Raw genomic sequence first — 20,789 nt, 5'->3', positions numbered from 1 at the left:
TTCCCCCTCAAGAGACTGAAAAGATTTGTCATGGGTCCCCAGATCCTCAAAAAGTTATACAGCTGCACCATCAAGAGCATCCTGACTGGTTGCATCACCGCCTGGTATGGCAACTGCTCAGCATCCGACCGCAAGGCGCTACAGAGGGTAGTGCGTATGGCCCAGTACATCACTGGGGTCAAGCTTCCTGCCATCCAGGACCTCTATACCAGGAGGTGTCAGAGGAAGGCCCTAAAAATTGCCAAAGATTCCAGCCACCCTAGTCATAGACTGTTCTCTCTGCTACCGCACGGCAAGTGGTACCAGAGCGCCAAGTCTAGGTACAAAAGGCTCCTTAACAGCTTCTACCCCCAAGCCATAAGACTGCTGAACAGTTAATCAAATGGCTACCAAGATTATTTGCATTGTCCCCCCGTCTTTTTTTTTTACGCTGCTGCTACTCGCTGTTTATTATCTATGCATAGTCACTTTAACCCTACCTACATGTACATATTACCTCAAATACCTCGACTAACCTGTACCCCCTCAAATTGACTCGGTACCGGTACCCCCTGTATATAGCCTCGTTATTGTTATTTTATTGTGTTACTTTCTTTTTACTTTAGTTTATTTAGTAAATATTTTCTTAACTTTATTTTTCTTAAAACTGCATTGTTGGTTAAGAGCTTGTAAGTAAGCATTTCATAGTAAGGTCTAAACTTGTTGTATTCGGCGCATGTGACAAATAACATTTGATTTGATAATACATTGTTGATCATTTTCGAAATATATTTACTTACTTTAATAAGTTCTCCCACTGCCTCCGTTTTCTGGGTCCTTAGAAAAACAAAATAATGGGCAATCTTTCCGAAGTTTCCGGTGGTAGCAAAACACAGCCAGTCACATGGATAATTGGAGGACTTCCACCAGACTGACTCTGGTCTCCCAACATGGCCACTGGTGTGGTTGCTAGGTGATTTTTTACACAACTGCAACCACTCTAGATAATTAGCAAGCAGCGTGCCTTGGTTTGAGGGCAGCGCGGGTTAACCGTCCTGTTGAGTAACAACCAAATTTTGGAACAGTGAGTGCATTCTGACATCACGCGCATAAAAAAACTCACACTGGGGGTACCATTAAAAGTATTTAGAACTCACACGTGAAAAGGTTAATTTCCTGACCTTAAAAAAGAACACTGAGGCTTCATCCTTGTTTTCAAGTGAAAAGCTGAGGATGAGGTATCGGTTGTGTACGTAACATTCACATGTTTATAAAGGAAGCTTCAGTGAAATATGTCTCTGTAATGTACGTACAGTACATCATCAAGTTAAATAATAATATATCCCATAGGTCTATGTTTATAAGGTGGACAGGCTGAGGGGGCAGTGTTAGGCGACACCCTGTTTTCTAGACAGGAACGGAGCAGGCAGAAAGAGAGAGGCAGAGAGAGAGAGAGAGAGAGAGAGCGAGAGAGAGAGAGAGAGAGAGAGAGAGAGAGAGAGAGATACGAGACCCACTGAACACCAGATACACAGAAGGAGGAGTGTAAACAGGTGTTAGAAATAAGTGCCAACACACACGCACACTCCCCGACACATAAATTCACACTGCTTGCTTCAGGACATTGGACATTTTGGAACTCCATACAAGACATGTGTTACCACCCACACTTAAAGGGCCTATCCTTAGCTGCTATATTGATTTTTGGACATAAATTAATGATATGTACCGATTGATTCTTAAAGAATATAACTTCTGCCTCATGAGTTTAGTTAAACTGTCACAGTCGTAGTCTCACCCTATCAGAACCCAAAATAAGTTTGTAAACTAAGTAAATGTAAACCAACATTTCAGTGTATAGCCTCAAAACATGCTTGAAACTGTAATGTTGATATCATGGATGGTCAGTCCCTGCATCCATAGCTCTGCATATGAATTCGAGTGGTTATATTTCTCCAGCACCATCCCTTTACCGAAACAGTGGCAGGGAGTGTGCTTTGTTATTGTGTAATCTGCTGATTGCCACTTTAAACAGCGCACACACATACACACACACACAAACACAATGAATCTGTCTTGTTACCCATATGTCCATAACAAACCAAACCGCTGTGTACACAAAGAAAAGATCTACAAAAACAACTTCAACAAACCTCTATGAAACGAAGAGGGTCATCTATTGGTTCTCTGGGCATCCATCTAAGGTTGAAAATCAATCAAACTTGTCAATGTTTAGACCTTTGTCACTTTGTTCACAAACTATCTGCACGCACACAACTTCTTATTCTGAAAAGTGGACGCCAACCTGTGAAAGGAATTGATCAGGTAGCAGTAGTAGTAGGTTTTATAGTACCCCAAACCATTTACTGAATGTACTTGTCCATGGTAAAAAGAGCAACTGTACATAGTTAATACTTCTACGCAGGTTTGATTCAATTGAGCCGTAGGACCATTATCCCCATTCTCCTTTGAAATGTGATAGCCATACCTGGGGTCGACTCATAGTCCCAGCCAGATTAGCCAAATGAAACAGGAATACCCTCACAACCACAGCACCTGCTGAGAGTAAATATAGATAAGTTGGTTGGGTTACAGTTACCCCTTCAACACACACACACAGACACACAGACATAAGTGTTTACAGTGCTCTCACAGGCATACAGTAGAGTGGCTTGTGAAAGTATTCACCCCTCTTGGCATTTTTCCTATTTTGTTGCCTTACAACCTGGAATTATAATGGATTTTTGGGGGGTTTGTATCATTTGATTTACACAACATGCCTACCACTTTGAAGATGCAAAATATTTATTTTTGTGAAACAAACAAGAAATAAGACAAAAAAACAAAAAACTTGAGCGTGCATAACTATTCACCCCCCCAAAGTCAATACTTTGTAGAGCCACCTTTTGCAGCAATTACAGCTGCAAATCTCTTGGGGTATGTCTCTGTAAGCTTGGCACATCTAGCGACTGGGATTTTTGCCCATTCTTCAAGGTAAAACTGCTCCAGCTCCTTCAAGTTGGATGGGATCCGCTGGTGTACAGCAATCTTTAAGTCATACCACAGATTCTCAATTGGATTGAGGACTGGGCTTTGACTAAGACATTTAAATGTTTCCCCTTAAACCAATCGAGTGTTGCTTTAGCAGTATGCTTAGGGTCATTGTCCTGCTGGAAGGTGAAACTCCGTCCCAGTCTCAAATCTCTGGAAGACTGAAACAGGTTTCCCTCAAGAATTTCCCTGTATTTAGCGCCATCCATCATTCCTTCAATTCTGACCAGTTTCCCAGTCCCTGCCGATGAAAAACATCCCCACAGCATGATGCTGCCACCACCATGCTTCACTGTGGGGATGGTGTTCTCGGGGTGATGAGAGGTGTTGGGTTTGCGCCAGACATAGCGTTTTCCTTGATGGCCAAAAAGCTCAGTTTTAGTCTCATCTGACCAGAGTACCTTCTTCCATATGTTTGGGGAGTCTCCCACATGGCTTTTGGCGAACACCACTTATTTTTTTCTTTAAGCAATGGCTTTCTTTCTGGCCACTCTTCCGTAAAGCCCAACTCTGTGGAGTGTATGGCTTAAAGTGGTCCTATGGACAGATACTCTAATCTCCGCTGTGGAGCTTTGCAGCTCCATCAGGGTTATCTTTGGTCTCTTTGTTGCCTCTCTGATTAATGCCCTCCTTGCCTGGTCTGTGAGTTTTGGTGGGCGGCCCTCTCTTGGCAGGTTTGTTGTGGTGCCATATTCTTTCAATTTTTTAATTATGGATTTAATGGTGCTCCGTGGGATGTTCAAAGTTTCGGATATTTTTTTATAACCCAACCCTGATCTGTACTTCTCCACAACTTTGTCCCTGACCTGTTTGAAGAGCACCTTGGTCTTGGTGCCGCTTGCTTGGTGGTGCCCCTTGCTTAGTGGTGTTGCAGACTCTGGGGCCTTTCAGAACAGGTGTATATATACTGAGATCATGTGACACTTAGATTGCACACAGGTGGACTTTATTTAACTAATTATGTGACTTCTGAAGGTAATTGGTTGCACCAGATCTTATTTAGGGGCTTCATAGCAAAGGGGGTGAATACATATGCACACACTACTTTTTCGTTATTTATTTTTTAGAATTTTTTGAAATAAGTTATTTTTTTCATTTCACTTCACCAATTTGGACTATTTTGTGTATGTCCATTACATGAAATCCAAATAAAAATCCATTTAAATTACGGGTTGGAATGGAACAAAATAGGAAAACCGCCATGGGGGATGAATACTTTTGCAAGGCACTGTATATCTTTGTAGTGACTGAGTGTATTGTTACACAATCCAAAGTGTAATTAATAACTTCACCATGCTCAAAGGGATATTCAATGTCTGTTTTGTTTTTTTACCCATCTACCAATAGGTGCCCTTCTTTTCGAGGCATTGGAAATCCTCCCTGGTCTTTGTGGTTGAATCTATGTTTGAAATTCACTGCTCGACTGAGGGACCTTACATATAATGTGTAGGGTACAGAGATAAGGTAGTCATTAAAAAATCATGTTAAACATTATTATAGAGTAAGTCCATGAAAACGTATTATGTGACTTGTTAAGCACATTTTTTACTCAACTTATTTAGGCTTGCCATAACAAAGGGGTTGAATACATATTGAGAAGACATTTCAGCTTTTCATTAAAAAAATAATGATTCCACTTTGACATCATGGGGTATTGTGAGTAGGCCAGTGACAAAAAAAGGATTGGTCTTAAGGATTGGACCCTTTTTTTCAATTTTCGCCTAAAATGACCTACACAAATCTAACTGCCTGTAGCTCAGGACCTGAAGCAAGGATATGCATATTCTTGATACAATTTGAAAGGAAACACTTTGAAGTTTGTGGAAATGTGAAATTAATGTAGGAGAATATAACACATTAGATCTGGTAAAAGATAATACATCTTTTTTTATATAATCTTTGAAATGCAAGAGAAAGGCCACAATGTCATATTGAAGTTTAGGCACAAGTTAGATTTTGGCCACTAGATGGTAGCAGTGTGTGTGCAAAGTTTCAGATTGATCCAGTGAAGCATTGCAATACTTGACTATTTTGTATCAAGTCTGCCCAAATGTGCCGAATTGGTCAATTGATACATTTTCAAGTACATAACTATAGAGAACATACAAAAATGATAGGGTAATACAAAATATAAGTTTACACACTCCCAGGAATGTCATACTGTACATGATGGATCATTAGCTTATACACTAACTTTCACACATCTAGATGGCCGGGCAGGGTCAGTGTGGAGCCAGAGACCGCAGGGGTTCAAACTGTAGAACCCAGTTCCTACATTTGAATATAAAAATGGATACAACAGTCATGCTAATAACATTAGCGCACGTTAGCTCAACCGTCCCGTATACGGGACACCGATCCCGTAGAGGTTAATCCATTTTAAATTCAGGTTGTAACACAACAAAATGTGGAAAAAGTCAAGGGGTGTGAATACTTTCTGAAGGCACTGTACGTGCTCACGTTGCCCATAGCGGATGGTATTGAAAGCAGACGTCCTGGAGACCTGGACAAACGCCAAATACTGAAGTCTATCTGGTGTGATCTCTCTGAGTGGCATCCTGATCTAGGGTGACCACATGTCCTGGATTGTGTGGGACAGTCTTGCATTTTTGCCATTTGTCCCGCGTCCCGCAACCAAACAAATTCAAACACCACTAATTTAGAAAAAAGGTTGATTTGTCCCGTATTTCAGTCAGACATTCCGACCTGTCTCTTGCAGTCACGTTGCGCTTATGAAAAAATATATATCATAAGGATGAGGTACTGGTGATGTTAAACACTTCTCCAATCGTTGCTGAGATCTGATATTATGTGCAGCGTATAACGAGACGTAGGCCAATGTCATAGGCCTATCGTCAAGCGATCACATTTCTCAAATCATTTCAGGCTAAATTCCAGCTCAACTTGGAGAGTACAGTTGCCTAACTGTTTACAAAAAGCCTGCTTCTGACGAAGAGCTACAAAAGTAAGTAAATAGCCGTATTAGACTGAATGATTTCAGGTAATTTCATCAAACGAGGTTCTCTATGCTGCTCATTAGTTGCTCATTCAATATGTACACTATATATACAAAAGTATGTGTACATCCCTTCAAATTAGTGAATTTAGCTATTTCAGCCACACACCCATTGCTGACAGGTGTATAAAATCGATCTCACCGCCATGCAATCTCCATAGACAAACATTGGCAGTAGAATGGCCTTACTGAAGAGCTCAGTGACTTTCAACGTGGCACTAGGATGCCACCTCTCCAACAAGTCAGCCCTGCTAGAGCTGCCCCAGTCAACTGTAAGTTCTGTTATTGTGAAGTGAAAATGTCTAGGAGCAACAATGGCTCAGCCGCGAAGTGGTAGGCAACACAAGCTCACAGAATGGGACCGCGAGTGCTGAAGCGCGTAGCGCATAAAAATTGTCTGTCCTTGGTTGCAACACTCACTACCGAGTTCCAAACTGCCTCTGGAAACCACGTCAGCACAAGAACTGTTCGTCAGGAGCTTCATGAAATGGGTTTCCATGGCCGAGCAGCCGCACACAAGCCTAAGATCACCATGCGCAATGCCAAGCGTCGGCTGGAGTGGTGTAAAGCTTGCCGCCATTGGACTCTGGAGCAGTGGGAACACATTTTCGCAGTCCGACGGACTAATCTGGGTTTGGCAGATTCCAGGAGAATGCTACCTGCCCGAATGCATAGTGCCAACTGTAAAGTTTGGTGGAGAAGGAATAATGGTCTGGTGCTGTTTTTCGTGGTTCGGGCTAGGCCCCTTAGTTCCAGTGAAGGGAAATCTTAACGCTACAGCATACAATGACATTTTACACAATTCTGGGCTTCCAACTTTGTGGCAACAGTTTGGGGAAGCCCCTTTACTGTTTCAGCATGACAATTTTTTTACATTTTAGTCATTTTAGCAGACGCTCTTATCCAGAGCGACTTACATTATTTTTTCTTTTATTTATTTTTTTCATACTAGCCCCCCGTGGGAATCGAACCCACAACCCTGGCGTTGCAAACGCCATGCTCTACATCCCTGCCGGCCATTCCCTCCCCTACCCTGGACGACGCTGGGCCAATTGTGCGCCGCCCCATGGGTCTCCCGGTCGTGGCCGGCTACGACAGAGCCTGGATTCGAACCAGGATCTCTAGTGGCACAGCTAGCACTGCGATGCAGTGCCTTAGACCACTGCGCCACTCGGGAGACAGACAATGCCCCTGTGCACAAAGTGAGGTCCATACAGAAATGGTTTGTCGAGATCGGTGTGGCAGAACTTGATTGGCCTGCACAAAGCCCTGACCTCAACCCCATCGAACACCTTTGGGATCAATTGGAAAGCCGACTGCGAGCCTGGCCTAATCGGCCAACATCAGTGACCGACCTCACTAATGGTCTTGTGGCTGAACGGAAGCAAGTCCCCGCAGCAATGTTCCAACATCTAGTGGAAAGCCTTCACAGAAGAGTGGAGGCTGTTATAGCAGCAAAGGGGGAACAACTCCATATTAATGCCCATGATTTTGGAATGAGATGTTCGACGAGCAGGTGTCCACATACTTTTGATCATGTAGTGTATTTGCTGCTACTAGTGTCCTGAAATGTTTCCTTGGCCAAATATTCCCAGACTTTCATAAAACAGCCATACATGTGGTCTCTACTTTCTGCATTACCAAATTTTGCGCGACGCAACAGAGTAGGCTATGTGTGCTTCAATTAGCTTGTTTGGTGCAGCGGGAGTAGGGGTGTAGTGCTGCCGGAGCTCACCGGAGCATTGCTCTGCCACTGCTCAGAATGGTGCTTGTTTAGTAAAGTTAGATCAAAGCTGAATCAATGTCTTGGAAGATCACATAATGATTCATTAGTATTCTACATAACATAACCAAATATAATAGCATAGTATAACTTTACTGTCACACCAAAAACACCACCTTAGTCATTTCTTCTGGGATTTTAGGATGGTTAGCTGAGTCCCCAAAAAAGTATCATGCGGCCAAAACTCAACAGCACAAGCCTCTAGGCAGAATTTGTTTGGATCGAAACAAAATACAGGAAGGCTATATAGTTTGTTAACATCATCTGCTCTAATTTGCTCATGGAAAAGTAATTGAAGATCTAAATGCGTGTTCCCATGAAGTTTCATGGGAATCTTATGATTGACATGCAGATGCAGATTGAACATTTCACTGGTAAAACATGACGAATACTGCCAACATTATGTATTCATTTAGGCTACACTGTCCCACGAATGTCCCGCAAAATCATCCTGTTGTGCCATATTTGGGTATTTTAAATGTGGTCAACCTTAACTAGTAGCATATTAGACGTTTATTACCCTAATCTTTTCACAATGTTGTGGTGCTAGTTGAAATGCATCCCTCATACCATACATCCCTCCATCTCTCACCCTTTGAAAGTTATCCCCTGGTTCTTCTTCCATTCTTTCCCAGAACTGCTTGTCTGTATCTTTGGGCCCTGCCTCTCCTTAACTAGGCCCAGCCCTGCTACAAACCGTAAACACACCTCAGTGCTGCTCTTTGAAGGGCTCAGACTGAGGGCTCTGAAATTGTAGTGTGTGTGTGTGTGTGTGTGTGTGTACACTCTAGCTAAAATAAATGTACACTACCGTTCAAAAGTTTTTTTGTCCATTAAAATAACATCAAATTGATCAGAAATACAGTGTAGACATTGTTAATGTTGTAAATGGCTATTGTAGCTGGAAACGGCTGATTTTTAATGGAATATCTACATAGGCATACAGAGGCCCATTATCAGCAACCATCAGTCCTGCGTTCCAATCGCACGTTGTGTTTGCTAATCCAAGTTTATAATTTTAAAAGGCTAATTGATCATTAGAAAACTTGCAATTATGTTAGCACAGCTGAAAAGTGTTGTGCTGATTAAAGAAGCAATAAAACTGGCCTTCTTGAGACTAGTTGAGTATCTGGAGCATCAGCAATTGTGGGTTCGATTACAGGCTCAAAATGGCCAGAAACAAATAACTTTCTTCTGAAACTCGTCAGTCTATTCTTGTTCTGAGAAATAAAGGCTATTCCATGCGAGAAATTGCCAAGAAACTGAAGATCTCGTACAACGCTGTGTACTACTCCCTTCACAGAACAGCGCAAACTGGCAGTGTAGCTAGAGATATCCAGGAAGGCCCTACAGAGCTTGCAGCTCAGAGCCACGTCTGGTGAATACATTTAAAGTGTAGAAAAGACTGAAACAATAACCATTTTGGTAGACAAGACAACTAGAGAGCATTGTAACCAACCGCCAGAATGTAGCGCTGTGCTACGCATTAGTGCAGGATTTCTTAAAACGTTACTAAACGGGAGACTAAAGAAAACTTGCTTGCAACCAAAACTCCACAAGAATAAACTAGCAGATCAGTTCGCAAAATAATGGCAAAATAATATAACATATGCCATAAAAATAAAAAGCCTACATTTTCATTTTATATTTGTTTTGATTATAACTCAGTATTGACTTTATTTAGTTACACATTTCAAATATGGACAATCCAGGGATATTTTACACCCAATCTTGATAAGAAACGACCATACAGTTGTAGCCTATTTAATGGTAAACATAAATTGGAAACAAATAAAAGAATATGAGTAGGCTACACCAACATTAGTTTTCCATTCATACAACATGTTGGGTAAATTGCCACAAACGAGGAAATACTTTATTTCAGTTGTATGGAATGATTTTTAAATAGATACATCACCCTTAGATACAATTCCAGGATCAAATTGTTCCGATGATAATACCCATCAGAGGGCAAATTTGTCTTGACAAATGTTGGTTACCATGAGGACTAAAAGATAACCCTGACATCCGCATTAGGGAGCGGTAAATTGGTGGCCAATGCTGGTTGCAATTGAGATCAGCTGTGCGGGTGAAGTTAGTGAGCATTTACCGTTTAACGAGGGATCAGCTGGTGATAATCTAGTGGCCATCAATGGTTGCAATAGGCCCTAGAGTTTTATATACAAAACATATCCAAATGAAAAGTATTCATTGTAGTGTTTATGCGTACTGTAGTACACTGTAGTATTTACAGTTAACTATAGTATAAATACTGTAGTAAAAGAAAACTGTAGTATATACTATAGTAATTAATGTAGGGTTTTTGCAGATTGTAGTAAACTGTATTATTTACTGTAGTGTTTTTGCAGACATTACTGTAGTATTTACTAGACATTACTGTAGTATTTACTGTAGGGTTTGTGTTTTATTATCTTTGCCATAGAATTGGAGGCTTTCTACTTCAGAGCAACATTTCCATAACCTGTAGGTAGGACTAGGGTCTGAATGGATAGTTCAGCGCTCCTGATCTTTTCTATAGTGTAGTGTTTTTGCGGACTGTAGTGTTCTTGCGGAAATTACTGTAGTGTTTACTGTAGTATTCTACAACATTCTATATTAATTACTACACATGATCAAGGGATACTACAGTGTGTAGTACAGTATTCTACAGTTTACTATAGAATTCTATTGTGACACTCTGGCTCCATGGACTTTGATATTTGAGCCAGGGTTGTTCACTTTCATTTGTTTGGGTGTATTTCATTTGGTGGTGTTGGGGATGGGTGAGTTTCATTTTGTTTGTGTCTATGGTGATTGGTCTATGACTCCCAATCGGAGGTAACGAGTGTCAGCTGTCGGCTCGTTATCTCTGATTGGGAGCCATATATATTCTGTGTGTTTTCTCCTTTGTTTTGTGGGTTATTGTTTCCGTGTTCCTGTTTAGTCTATGTACTGTTGGACTTCACGTTTCGTCATTTTTGTTTTGTAGTTACGTGCTTTGATTATTAAAGTCATCATGTTCACTCGCAACGCTGCGCATTGGTCTCCTCCTTCAGACGATCGTGACAGAATAACCCACCACAAGAGGACCAAGCGGCGTAACAAGCGGCAACAGGACCTACCTACACAGGATGTATGGACGCCTCCAAAAGATTCATGGACATGGGAGGAGATACGGGCTGGAAAGGGTCCTTGGGCACAACCGGAGGAATATCACCGCCCTCGTGAAGAGCTGGAGGCAGCTGCAGCCGAGAGGAGGTGGTATGAGGAGGAATATCACCGCCCTCGTGAAGAGCTGGAGGCAGCTGCAGCCGAGAGGAGGTGGTATGAAGAGGAAGCGCGGAGTCGAGGCTCGAAGCCCGTGGTTACTCCCCAAAAAATTTTTTGGGGGGGGCACATGGCTTGGGCGCCTGGGCAGCAGGAGGCTGCCACAGGGAGAGCGGGAGAGAAGGCTATTGGATTACGGGAGCCATTGGCGAGTAGAGGGAGGGAAGTTGTTGTGGCACGGCATGAGAGACTGAAGTGTGTTACCAGTCCGGTCCGGCCCGTTCCTGATCCCCAGTTAAGGCCAGTGGTGTGTGTTCCCGGTACGGACCGGCCTGTTCCTGCTCCAAGCACGTATCCTACGGGGTGCGTCACCAGCCCAGCCCGGCCTGTTCCTTCAGAGCCGTCCAGCCAGGATCCGCCAGAGCCGTCCAGCCGGGACCCGCCAGAGCCGTCCAGCCGGGACCCGCCAGTGCCGTCCAGCCGGGACCCGCCAGAGCCGTCCAGCCGGGATCCGCCAGAGCCGTCCAGCCAGGATCCGCCAGAGCCGTCCAGCCAGGATCCGCCAGAGCCGTCCAGCCAGGATCCGCCAGAGCCAGCCAGCCAGGATCCGCCAGAGCCGTCCAGCCGGGATCCGCCAGAGCCGTCCAGCCGGGATCCGCCAGAGCCGTCCAGCCGGGATCCGCCAGAGCCGTCCAGCCGGGATCCGCCAGAGCCGTCCAGCCGGGATCCGCCAGAGCCGTCCAGCCGGGATCCGCCAGAGCCGTCCAGCCGGGATCCGCCAGAGCCGTCCCAGCCGGGATCCGCCAGAGCCGTCCAGCGGGATCCGCCAGAGCCGTCCAGCCGGGATCCGCCAGAGCCGTCCCAGCCGGGATCCGCCAGAGCCGTCCCAGCCGGGACCCGCCAGAGCCGTCCCAGCCGGGACCCGCCAGTGCCGTCCCAGCCGGGACCCGCCAGAGCCGTCCCAGCCGGGATCCGCCAGAGCCGTCCAGCCGGGATCCGCCAGAGCCGTCCAGCCGGGATCCGCCAGAGCCGTCCAGCCGGGATCCGCCAGAGCCGTCCAGCCGGGATCCGCCAGAGCCGTCCAGCCGGGATCCGCCAGAGCCGTCCAGCCGGGGATCCGCCAGAGCCGTCCCAGCCGGGATCCGCCAGAGCCGTCCCAGCCGGGATCCGCCAGAGTCGTCCAGCCTGGTACTGCCCCTTAGTCCGGTACTGCCCCTTAGTCCGGTACTGCCCCTTAGCCCGGTGCTGCTCCCTTAGCCCGGTGCTGCCCCTTAGCCCGTGCTGCCCCTTAGTCCGGTGCTGCCCCTGAGGCCGGTGCTGCCCCTTAGTCCGGTGCTGCCCCTTAGCCCGGTGCTGTCCCTTAGCCCGGTGCTGTCCCTTAGCCCGGTGCTGCCCCTTATCCCGGTGCTGCCCCTTATCCCGGTGCTGCCCCTTAGGCCGATGCTGCCCCTTAGTCCGGTGTTGCCCCTTAGTCCAGGTGGGGTTAGTTGGAGGGTGGTCATTGGGAGGAGGCTACCGAAGCAGGTTGTGACTGTGGTGGGGTGGGGATCACGACCGGGGCCAGAGCCGCCACCGTGGACAGACGCCCACCCAGACCCTCCCCTAGTCCTGATGTTGGTGCGCCCGGAGTTCGCACCTTTAGGGGGGTACTGTGACACTCTGGCTCCATGGACTTTGATATTTGAGCCAGGGTTGTTCACTTTCATTTGTTTGGGTGTATTTCATTTGGTGGTGTTGGGGATGGGTGAGTTTCATTTTGTTTGTGTCTATGGTGATTGGTCTATGACTCCCAATCGGAGGTAACGAGTGTCAGCTGTCGGCTCGTTATCTCTGATTGGGAGCCATATATATTCTGTGTGTTTTCTCCTTTGTTTTGTGGGTTATTGTTTCCGTGTTCCTGTTTAGTCTATGTACTGTTGGACTTCACGTTTCGTCATTTTGTTTTGTAGTTACGTGCTTTGATTATTAAAGTCATCATGTTCACTCGCAACGCTGCGCATTGGTCTCCTCCTTCAGACGATCGTGACATCTATAGTAAGTACTGTAGTATTCTATAGTAAACTGTAGTATTTTTTCATGTGGGTACTTATTATTTCTCTTACAGGTTGGGGTCAAAAACTATGACGGGACCTTTTTTAGGACTAGAGGCACACACACACACACACACACACACACACACACACACACACACACACACAATAATACACTGCATGACTTCAGAAGGCTGCTGAAAGGAAAGACTGGGGTCTATAAGCTAGGAGTGTGTGTTTGCTCCCACTATCAGCAGCTGTTCTTTGTGTACAGATGTTTCACGGTTGTTGAGGAACAGTGGGCCAGTTGGCCGTAGCACAGCCGTCGTTGGCAACCAATCAAACGAATATGGAACTCTGTGGTTCCCGGAGAATGCCCAGCCTCTGATTGCATCCCAAATGGCACCCTATTCCTCATAGGGCTCTGGTCAAAAGTACTGCACTACAGTACAGGGTATAAGGTTCCATTTGGGACCCAGCCTCTGTTTGAGGACCAGTCGTTATCTAGATAGTATCGGTCGTTTCTGTAAACTGGAAGTGATAAAAGCTTTTGCAGCAGTTTTGGGGGGCAGCCTATTTCCAGGTGAACTAAAGACCACAGGTTAAAGACAGACACTAGCATCAAACTATTTGTGCATCATTTTAGCTACCCACAGTTGCAAGGTGGTACACATTCTTAACACTTCAGTAATGCATGTCAAGAACTCAAAACCAGAGAAAGCTCACTAGTGACCATTAGAAAATTAATAAAAAACAGTAGTATGCACTAGACTTGTTATCATTATCTCTTTATATAGCCAATAAGCAAACTTTTAAATGGTTAAAATCACATGTTCTACATGTTTTGTCACCTGTCTGAAGTGTATCCATACCCACTCTGACTCTCTAAAAGTCCAGAAACAAAGTGAGGCTTAGTTTCATCCCATAGTCTACACCCATGTATTAGTGTGAGAGGAGAGAGATTCCTGTGTGGGATCTCTCTCCTCTCTCCTTCCAAAGACGTGCTCAACTCATTGAATACTCATCAGCTGGCCGACAGAGACTCATAACCTTTTTCAGTTTAATCCATAAGGGAGTGCTCCAGGTTAATACCCTCATAATCCATTGATCCTTGGTGGAGGAGGAAGAGAGGACGAGAGTAGGAGGAAAGGCAGAGGAGAGAATTGAGGACTCCCTATGGAATTGAGTCCTGTTTAACCACCAACAGACAGGGTCACAGAGAGAGACAAAACCAAATGACCAAACATTCTAGATCACTCAGATTGACCCAACATTGTGTGGCGCAGTGGTTTAAGGCACTGCATCGCAGTGCTAGCTGTGCCACTAGAGATCCTGGTTCGAATCCAGGCTCTGTCGTAGCCGGCCGCGACCGGGAGACCCATGGGGCGGCGCGCAATTGGCCCAGGGTAGGGGAGGGAATGGCCGGCAGGGATGTAGCTCAGTTGATAGAGCATGGCGTTTGCAACGCCAGGGTTGTGGGTTTGATTCCCACAGGGGGTACGAAAAAAATATAATGTATGCACTAACTGTAAGTCGCTCTGGATAAGAGCGTCTGCTAAATGACTAAAATGTAAAATGTGTGAGGAGGGAACAGTTTCTACACACAGACTGGCCCAGAGCTGTTCACTTTAACCCACTTCCAATGGACAGAGTCCATTTGAGCAGCAGCCAGTGTATCAAAAGTGCATCGCTCCACTCCGGGTCCAGCACTCTCTGTTACTCCATGTTCTGAACTCAGAGACTGGGAGCATAGTTTCACAAACAATGTGGTAACAAAATATGGCCATTTGGACATTCCTGAAATATGGTCCCTGAGATTGCACCATTAAGGAGTGACACCATTTACATGGTTATTATACCAAAACAATTGCGGCTCCCCTCTTTTCACTCATGATTTATTTTGTTTATTACATTTTACATATTATTTGTCCTATAGTAGTAGTGGTTATTAAACATATATTTAATGCATGTCTTCCCGGGCTGTATGGGGGGTCAACATGTAGCCCATCATGTCCCTCTGTCTGTCTGTCTGTCCCTGGACTTTGTCACGGCCCAGTCTAATCTATTTACCTTCACCTTCACTATTGATCTGGTGCTGTTTGACTGGCTAGAAAAGAAAAGGCTGCCTATTGCTCAACCACCCACCTTTTCCAATGTGTGCAAATACAGGACTCTGCAACTGATGTCCGATATAACATTTGATCACAAGTGTAATGCCATGCACTATGCAATATTGAATTAAACAAGAAAGGACATTGATTCACGTGTGCCAGATTTTAAACAAAAAGAAGAGCAAGAGATCTGATTGAGAAAAAAATGGTATTGGGTTATATTGTATATGAGATCATTGTGAGAGCTAAATGTCAGTAACAGTAAGTGAGATACAGTATGAGTATTATATGTTTTAACACACCACTCCCTCTCTACCGCGGTAACAATGACATGAGACAAACATGAGTGTGTGAGGCGAGTAGTAGCAGCCTACCTGATGATGTCACAGCAGACAACCAACCCAGGGAGGGGAAGAGGAGGAGGAAGGATGGAGACACCATGACGGGGGGCTTCCCTTTGCTGGAGCGAGAGAGAGAGCGAGAGAGAGAGAGAGAGAGAGAGAGAGAGAGAGAGAGAGAGAGAGAGAGAGAGAGAGAGAGAGAGAGAGAGAGAGAGAGAGAGAGAGAGAAGGATAATGACATCTCCTTGTGAAATACTAAGGCAATATCTCTACCCAGCACTCTCTCTCACTTTCCCTCCCCCATCCCTCTCTCTCTCCCCCTTCTCTGCCCTGTTAGCACAAACTGTGACTGCCATTTATTTTCAGCTGGCCAATGTGAATCCTAACCCCAGACAACACATATTAACATCCAATAAGCTACTGAGACACTTCACGCTACCGTGCAAAAGATATGTAAGCCAATGTGTTTGTGTAGTGTGTGTGTGTCCTTAATATAAGAGGTATAACTTGTGTGCATATGGAATGGTTCCCTTTCAGGCTATATGCATTGATTGTACAGATGTAGGATCTTCATTTGAGCCAGTTTTCTACAGCAGAAAAATAATCCTGTAGCAACAGTCTGACATTTTAAAGTGGAAATTACAAACTTTAGAAGCCTTTTTAAACCTTGAATACACTACAAGTTTGCAATTCCTGCTGTTCAGGAAAATTCTCAGCAACAAAAGAGTGATAAAAAAAAAAAAGATTTTGGATATAAAAAATGGAATTATCTATACCAAATTTTTAATAAAAAGATATATATATATAAATAATTCAAAAATATATCGATAAATAAAAACATTCTACTAAATATTTATTTTATGATAATGACCTTCATGGGGGCGGGATCACATTTGCATGCCCCTACATAGGTTTTCTGCTCCCAACAGGAAGCCACAGCAACTATGGCCGCACGTGTACTTCTCCAAGTTAGAAGGAGAGTTGCAGCAAAGATGTACAGGACGCCGTGACCCTGACCCTGTTGCACATTATGTAGGCCTAAGCATGGCTCTCCTGCTAGTGGATAGTATTTTCGGAGAGGAAAAAACGTTTGTCTGCAGGGGGAATCAAACTCACACACTCACCGCATCTAAAAGATTACAAGCCTAGCATATTGGTAGCTTCCACCACCTACAAGCAACGTTAAATAGGTGTCAAAAAGTGGTTAGTGATGTAATTATTAATTTTGCGCGAGAGAACTTTAGCTGCGTTGTTATAATGATTGTCACATATGCGTTATTTGACTCTGGAGGAACAGCAATGGATCGTTTTTTTTTCATGAAGCTCCCGACGAACAGTTATTGTGCTGACGTTGCTTCCAGAGGCAGTTTGGAACTCGGTAGTGAGTGTTGCAACCGAGGACAGACGATTTTTACTCGCTATGCGCTTCAGCACTCGCCGGTCCCATTCTGTGAGCTTGTGTGGCCTACCACTTCGCGGCTGAGCCGTTGATGCTCCTAGATGTTTCCACTTCACAATAACAGCACTTACAGTTGACAGGGGCAGCTCTAGTAGGGCAGAAATTTGACGAACTGACCTGTTGGAAAGTTAGCATCCTATGACGGAGCCACGTTGAAAGTCATTGAGCTCTTCAGTACGGGCTATTCTACTGCCAATGTTTGTCTATGGAGTTGTGTGCTCGATTTTATACACCTGTCAGCAATGGGTGTGGCTGAAAAAGCCAAATCTACTAATTTGAAGGGGTGTCCACATACTTTTTAGTGTATCTCCTTCCTTGCATTCGCCTCAGGCTGACACTGGCAGAAGTAGTCTTTGCATTCATGTAAGTAATGTGGTTTTGAAATTCATATTTGGCCTTAGTCAACCATTTAGACTGGCGTATCTTTCTTTTCATTTATCATTAGCTAGTTCCAAGCCAAATATCCATTACCTAGCAGTCTATCGATATAGAATGTTTCACTAAGGATACTGGTTGTACGAGTGAAATACAAAGATGAGAGGAAGTTCAAGGGTCATTCATTGACTTTAAATGACTTCTTGGTAGGAGGTGAGGGATTGCCACAATTGCAGTTCTTTACAGAAACCCTAACGTTGAGCCAAATTTTACTTTGTTTAATGTCTTTCAAGTTGTCAAGAGATGTAGCTTGCCTATCATGGACTTAAAAGTATACGATGAATCTGAGACAGAAGTAGATGAAGAAGTGTTTGAATATCTTCTTCAGAGACCAGACCTCATTGTGTTAAAAATGTGTTTACTCAATTAAACGAGTACTGATGGTGAGTTATTTGTCTACAGTACAGAGATGTGATCAATGTATTCGTTCATACAATCCCAGCTAGCACAAATTATATGGCCCACATCCGTCAGGAGTCCGGATGGCCAGATCTAATCCTGCTGGCCCAGTTTGGTACTCGGATCCAGATGGAGGTCTGGTGTTTGCAGGGATGGTAAAGTAAAGGTGGGGCCACCCCATCCCCCAAACCCTGCGGGGGGCACCACTGAGACATTTAAATGCCAAACACGCTGTTGGGAGGGGGGAGTGTGTCAGGGGTCTAAGGTTTGGATTGTTTGGACATTCTATGGCATCACAGATCACATCAGGCCCCATTAATTGTATGTCTTAACATCCCATATAGAATTGTAGGTTAATGATTTCCTAACAGATTATTTGGGCCTGAAATTTATAACATGCTAAAATGGGGTTTAATGTATGACTAACAATCCAATTTAAAGACACATATGCAATTTGGTTGTATTACCCCTGTAGCATTGTTGAGAACAAATAATTTTGTCATGTGATCGGCAGATTCAGTTAACTCTCCTGCAAGCTGCTCTGTGGACGTTGGTGGTTCATCCGACTCTGATGACACTGTTACCATGACACAAAGTCCTAACAGAAAAAGGAGAGCGGAGGAAGATAGTGCAACCAAAGTAAGCCTTTCATTATTTGCTATAATTGTATTTTTATAATAGAAAACTGTATTGATCTTCCTGAGGTACCATCTACAGTGGGGGAAAAAAGTATTTAGTGAGCCACCAATTGTGCAAGTTCTCCCACTTAAAAAGATGAGAGAGGCCTGTAATTATCATCATAGGTACACGTCAACTATGACAGACAAAATGAGATTTTTTTTCTCAAGAAAATCACATTGTAGGATTTTTAATGAATTTATTTGCAAATGATGGTGGAAAATAAGTATTTGGTCAATAGCAAAAGTTTCTCAATACTTTGTTATATACCCTTTGTTGGCAATGACACAGGTCAAACGTTTTCTGTAAGTCTTCACAAGGTTTTCACACACTGTTGCTGGTATTTTGGCCCATTCCTCCATGCAGATCTCCTCTAGAGCAGTGATGTTTTGGGGCTGTCGCTGGGCAACACGGACTTTCAACTCCCTCCAAAGATTTTCTATGGGGTTGAGATCTGGAGACTGGCTAGGCCACTCCAGGACCTTGAAATGCTTCTTACGAAGCCACACCTTCGTTGCCCGGGCGGTGTGTTTGGGATCATTGTCATGCTGAAAGACCCAGCCACGTTTCATCTTCAATGCCCTTGCTGATGGAAGGAGGTTTTCACTCAAAATCTCACGATACATGGCCCCATTCATTCTTTCCTTTACACGGATCAGCCGTCCTGGTCCTTTTGCAGAAAAACAGCCCCAAAGCATGATGTTTCCACCCCCATGCTTCACAGTAGGTATGGTGTTCTTTGGATGCAACTCAGCATTCTTTGTCTTCCAAACACGACAAGTTGAGTTTTTACCAAAAATTTCTATTTTGGTTTCATCTGACCATATGACATTCTCCCAATCCTCTTCTGGATCATCCAAATGCACTCTAGCAAACTTCAGACGGGCCTGGACATGTACTGGCTTAAGCAGGGGGACACGTCTTGCACTGCAGGATTTGAGTCCCTGGCGGCGTAGTGTGTTACTGATGGTAGGCTTTGTTACTTTGGTCCCAGCTCTCTGCAGGTCATTCACTAGGTCCCCCTGTGTGGTTCTGGGATTTTTGCTCACCGTTCTTGTGATCATTTTGACCCCACGGGGTGAGATCTTGCGTGGAGCCCCAGATCGAGGGAGATTATCAGTGGTCTTGTATGTCTTCCATTTCCTAATAATTGCTCCCACAGTTGATTTTTTTCAAACCAAGCTGCTTACCTATTGCAGATTCAGTCTTCCCAGTCTGGTGCAGGTCTACAATTTTGTTTCTGGTGTCCTTTGACAGCTCTTTGGTCTTGGCCATAGTGGAGTTTGGAGTGTGACTGTTTGAGGTTGTGGACAGGTGTCTTTTATACTGATAACAAGTTCAAACAGGTGCCATTAATACAGGTAACGAGTGGAGGACAGAGGAGCCTCTTAAAGAAGAAGTTACAGGTCTGTGAGAGCCAGAAATCTTGCTTGTTTGTAGGTGACCAAATACTTATTTTCCACCATAATTTGCAAATAAATTCATAAAAAATCTTACAATGTGATTTTCTGGAATTTTTTTACTCAATTTGTCTATCATAGTTGACGTGTACCTATGATGAAAATTACAGGCCTCTCTCATCTTTTTAAGTGGGAGAACTTGCACAATTGGTGGCTGACTAAATACTTTTTTTCCCCACTGTATGTGATGTTGAGCTGGCCTACTCCTGGAGAGTTACTTACTGGGTTTCCATTAGCTGGTAATAGCAGGCTTTTGGCCTATAAAAATTTGAAAAGCCGATAAATAAAATTGACGCCAGCCAATTGTCCGGGAGAAGAAGAAAAAATCCCATTGCGAAATAATGCTTTTTAGCCTATTCATTGATGGAAATACGAGTCAATGGAAATATATTTGACTGGTCATACTTCTGTCTATAGGTTAATTTGCATAATTGAGTGGAATACAGATATACAGATACAGAGCATTTGAGTGGAGAATCTGTCAGCATCTCAAACGGCAATGGAAGGCAGTCTCCATCAATGCATCACACACCACTTTGCAATGAGCTGGAGGCAGTATGCATTTTGAAAACATACTTAATTGTTTGAAACCTGCATGTTTTAATACATATTATGAGGCATGCCTTACCTTGTTTCAAAGTAGCCTATTAGATCTCTCTTTCTAAACTTCTAACTGATATTTTCATCTCTGTCACATGAAACCACTCGCATGTGCGGTGACCTTTTGACAATGGTGTTTTCCCGCTAATTGCATTATGGAACGAACTTTCGCGCATAGCC

At 44.1% G+C, this 20,789-nt stretch overlaps 1 protein-coding gene across 1 annotated transcript in view; it reads right to left on the bottom strand.

The window, feature by feature from the left end:
- The window catches only part of LOC121585131 (growth hormone receptor), a 113,271-nt gene that overhangs the window by 55,686 nt on the left and 36,796 nt on the right, over positions 1-20,789 (bottom strand). The window contains 1 exon segment of the mRNA XM_041901498.2: positions 15,612-15,697. Coding sequence (XP_041757432.2) covers positions 15,612-15,678 — 67 coding nt within the window. The 5' untranslated portion in view covers positions 15,679-15,697.

This window comes from Coregonus clupeaformis, unplaced genomic scaffold (assembly GCF_020615455.1).
Source record: "Coregonus clupeaformis isolate EN_2021a unplaced genomic scaffold, ASM2061545v1 scaf0011, whole genome shotgun sequence".
Taxonomy (NCBI): Eukaryota; Metazoa; Chordata; class Actinopteri; order Salmoniformes; family Salmonidae; genus Coregonus; species Coregonus clupeaformis.
This window is presented reverse-complemented; position numbering and strand designations above follow the sequence as displayed.